This window comes from Corylus avellana, chromosome 2, assembly GCF_965113065.1.
Source record: "Corylus avellana chromosome 2, dhCorAvel1.hap1.2, whole genome shotgun sequence".
Taxonomy (NCBI): domain Eukaryota; kingdom Viridiplantae; phylum Streptophyta; class Magnoliopsida; order Fagales; family Betulaceae; genus Corylus; species Corylus avellana.
The window spans coordinates 35,228,451-35,233,059 of record NC_142491.1 but is presented as its reverse complement, the minus strand read 5'-3'; the positions used below and the strand labels follow the sequence as shown (position 1 = coordinate 35,233,059).

The window sequence follows — 4,609 nt, the reverse complement described above, 5'->3', positions numbered from 1 at the left end:
TAATTAATTGGTATTACCGAGTTTGCTTCGCAACAAAAAGAGTGCATTAAAAGTGTTATAACTTTTAATGCAAATGCCAAATGGCGTGGCAATTCATAATTATTAAAATGATTAAACAGTGAAATTTCACACGGGTTATTTGTAAGAAAATTATAATAAATACTATAGTGCCCTAAGCATGTTTCATTAAAAAAAAAAAAAAAAAAACAACTTAAACTTGGATGGAAATTGCAACTTTATTAGAAGCAAAACATTACACATACAAAGGGTAAAAGACAAAAAAGTACACGTACGTAGTAGACATGATAGGAGTTGTAGTGAATAAGCTCTATATGTTAATACACGTGACGCCTATATATATTCTCATATTATATATGTTGATTAAAACATTTATTGCGCCTCATCATATATTAATTACTATAATTAGATTACGTTAATATATATATAATTCTCCATGGATCCCTCAATCAAACCCAGAGAGCTCCGACGCGTTTCAGCATTGGAATCAAGGAGCGGTTGAGGTGGAGGCTCATGACCTCATTGCTTCCACCGACGAGTTCACCGCCGATGAAGACCGCCGGCACGCTGGGGCTCCGTCCAAGCCCTGCAAGCGCCTGCTCAATATCCCTCCCTCTCGGAATCTCGTCCAGCTCGTACACCGCGGGGTTGACTCCGAACTCGCTGAAGAGGGTCTTCACGGTGTGGCACATGCAGCAAGAGCTCTTGCTGAAGATCACCACCGGCCTCTCCGACGCCAATTTCGTCACCCTGTCCATCGCCGAATGCAAAAAGGGTACACGGGGGTTTCGGAAGAAATTAATTAAGAAAATAGCTTGCTTGCTGAGCAATGTGGTAGTAGAGCTCCCATGGCGCTCCTTTATATAGGGCTCTGGCGATGGGCATTAAGGTTGAGAATGTTCGCTTAGATATTTGGTTTGATCATTACTCGAAAACGATTGATGTCTGAGTTGCACGACAACGAATCTTGGCATACGGCCGGCGAAGGAGACGTGTCCTTCGTACGGCTCCACGCTATTATTTGCAGTCAGAAGTAGGGGTTATTTGGATCAAATATGACCCGTTTTCCGCCCCATTTTGGTGATTTTATTTTATTTTATAATCATTATTTTTTTTTTTCTGGGGTATCTATCATGGAGGAATCTGCTCAGTTGGAGAAAGAAGTTTGGATTTATCCAATTGGTGAGATTTTTTTTGTTAGGTAATTGGATTCGGGTCCGATTCATGAAAGGGAAATAGAAAGGGAAGTGAAGGATAAGATTACAATTAACGTTTAAATAGGATACAATACAAGAAGAAATCAATGAGACCTCAGCAACACAACCGTTTGATCATATCACCCTAATTGAAAAATACAATATAAATTTAAATAAAAGTTATGGTATTTTTTTTTTCTTCTTTTTCTTTCTAAAACATTGATCTTCTTACTTTGATGAACTATGATTTATGGCCAACTTATCGCAAAAATATTTGGTAAAACATGTTAAAAAATATTTTTTTAATCAAATATTTGTTATGCTAAATTATGATTTTAGTTTAAATTCGTGCATTTTCAAATAAGCACACTTTAACTTGCTTATAGAAATCACATTTTTTTTTTCCTATTTTAGATTAAGTGCTTCTTAAATCGCAATGCCAAACACCTTACGTTTTATCATATCTTTTAAAAACGCAAATTATTCTTATGGAATCGCAATTTCAAACGCATCCTAAGGCTCTGTTTGTTTTGATACTATCGAAAATTTTGCCCAAAACGAAAACATTTTCGATTGACCAAAAAAGCCTCATTTAAGTTGCGTTTGTCAATCATTTTTCGAAGTTGAACTTCTCCTTTTCGACCTACGATAGCTGGCACCATTGTCATTTCCGTCATGTTGATGATTTTTTATACGAACTAAATACTGATAAATGTTTTTAACTTAAAATATTTTTTTAAAAAAAATTATTCTTTTAAAATAAAATTAACTTTGAGCTCCCCTCTCATTTTCAAGGGAGGGGCGGGGCAAGAAGATAAGAGTTATACAGCGATTCCCCGCGTCAAGTAGAAACTTCTTTGGAAAAGGAATTCTTTTTTGTTTTTGTTGATAGTGCGAATGGGGGGCTCTCATTTTCGAGCACGTGTCAAATACCAATCCCTAGAAAGACGGCCGTACATGAAAAGAGAAAGGCAGATGCCATCATGAGGTCCCCAAGCTTATCCTCCCTATTTGTCCATTTTTTAAGAAAAAAATAAATCCCGTGTTTATCTTTATCGCTTTTGGAAAGAAAAAGAGAGAGATTATTTTATTAAAAAAAATGATATATATATATATATATATATATTTTCATTCCATTGTGTTTATTAGCATTTTATCAATCTTTTCTTTTTAAAAAATAAAAATAAAAAAACTAATAAAAATAGAAGTGCCATAAACGTATAATATATAAAATTCTTCTTCTTTTTACAAAATATAAAAGAAAAAGAGATGAATCCGATACAAAATATAACAGTGTATTATTTCAAGTTGTTGTCTTATTATAATATTAATTAAATAATTATTATTTATTAACTTAAATTTTTGAGATCAATGATTAATGTAACAAGGTATGTTTTAACCCACTTCAGAGATGAATCCCTCGGGATTAAGCTTCGGTGAAACTAATACCTGAAAATAAATTGCCTTCTACATTGATGATGTTAAATTTTATTTGTTCTAAAAGTTTAAGCTCATAGGAAGAGGTAAATTTAAGATACATTTGGAGTTGGGACTTCACAAGAATAATTTGCATTTTTAAAAGATATCGTAAAATGCAACGTATTTGGCATTGCGATTTAACAAGCACTTAATTTAAAATAAGAAAAAAAATCTGCGATTTCTATAAGCAGATTAGAGGGTGCTTATTTGAAAAGGCTCGAAATTAAACCAAAATCATTATTTTGCCTAACAAATATTTGATAAAAACGTATTTTTTAACATGTTTTACTAAATGCCTTTGCGATTTTAAAAAGTAAAGATTTTAAAAACGCAATTTTTAAATCGCATTTATTGAAACCGCAATCTCAAACGGACCCTTAATCACTTAACCATTACTTTAACAGATGAATCATATCCTATATAATTCTATATACACTACAAATACAAAAAAAGTTAAAATAAATAAATAAATTGTAATATTGTACCAAAAGAAAAAGAAATAAGAAAAGAAATTTTTTTTAAAAAAAACTAGGAAATACTAATAAAAAATATTATTTAATAGACTCTCGTACTACTGAGATATAGCAGTAAAAATTAACATTTAGATTAATAAAGACTTGTAAAAACAATAATAAATGACTGATATTTACTGCCACATTACCGTAATTATATGACAATCGTAGATATCATTTCTCAGGTTCCTTAGTATGGCAAAATGCAATGTTTGGTTTATTCAGAAATCCGGAGACAATGTACCAATATTCTCAATTCTCAAAAGCTCGAAGCCGATCATATATATAATCATATGTCATCTCTAGAGAGATCTTATCAAATCAAAAGCTCCTTCACTTTTTTCTTTCAGCTTTTCCTCACCAACTCGATCTATCGAATCCTGCTCGTGCAGTTATGATAACGTCAAAAAGAATACGTCTTTTCTATGCATAAAATTCAGGTCTCACATGTCCCCACGGCAGCACCTGCAATTAAAAACCAGGTAACCTGGTAAACCCACGTCAACATGACAACATGGACATATATATATATATACACATGCAGCCTCAGCATGAGTACGAGAATCATCTAGAGAGCGAGAGAGAGAGAGAGAATGTGTGTGTGGAGGGCAGAAGGATAAGGGCAAGGTGGAGAAAGAATGTCAACTTTTTTGAAGTGCAAAAGATAAAGAAGAATGCAAGGACGGATCCTGGCATCACATACACATATTTTTAGGGTTTTTTATTTTTATTTTTTGGGTGTTGGTGAGGTACAGACCATGTACAAATTGCTCTCTTATTAATATTATTATTCCTCTCAAGAAAAAGACAGAAAAGGGAGAGGCTGAGGAACCTGACCTATTTTTCTTTTATATTCTTTGCCTTTATTGCATGCTTTTTTAGATACGAAACAGAGAGAATACCTCTATCTCCATCCAAAAATCTAAAAAGCAGAGAAAGAAAATTCCCTCAGACTTGAGGAGGAGTAGTCATTTCGATTTTCGAACAAAATATCACCAGTAAAGAGATATACGATTCATGCATCTATTCACAGACTATTTATTTATTTTTTGGTATTTTGTTTTGTTTTGTAGTCATTTAAATTATTCTGTATCGGATTGCGATTCGACCTGTTCTTGGTGCATGGCATCTCTTAGAAATGGTTGTCAACGTCGTCATTAATTAGTCCATAAACTAGCATTTAACATGTTCATCCATCTTCAGATTGTTAAAGTATTGATTAAATAATTATTTATTTTAATTACTAGTTTAAACTTTTAGAATAAGTGATAGTTTAATATATATGGTATCAGAGCCAGATGCTCTGAATTCAAAACGTGATTCTACAATTCATCCTCCAAATCAATTAAATATTCTATGTGTTAAGTATCGTTGATTAAAATGAAAGTTTGAACCAACACCATG

General features: G+C 32.8%; 1 protein-coding gene across 1 annotated transcript; it reads right to left on the bottom strand.

The window, feature by feature from the left end:
• Positions 1–217: 217 nt before the first annotated feature.
• Positions 218–1,090, bottom strand: LOC132164526 (Thioredoxin superfamily protein). The gene has a single exon (XM_059575052.2). The coding sequence runs from the start codon at positions 774–776 to the stop codon at positions 468–470; it is 309 nt and encodes a 102-aa protein (XP_059431035.1). The 5' UTR covers positions 777–1,090; the 3' UTR covers positions 218–467.
• Positions 1,091–4,609: the final 3,519 nt, after the last annotated feature.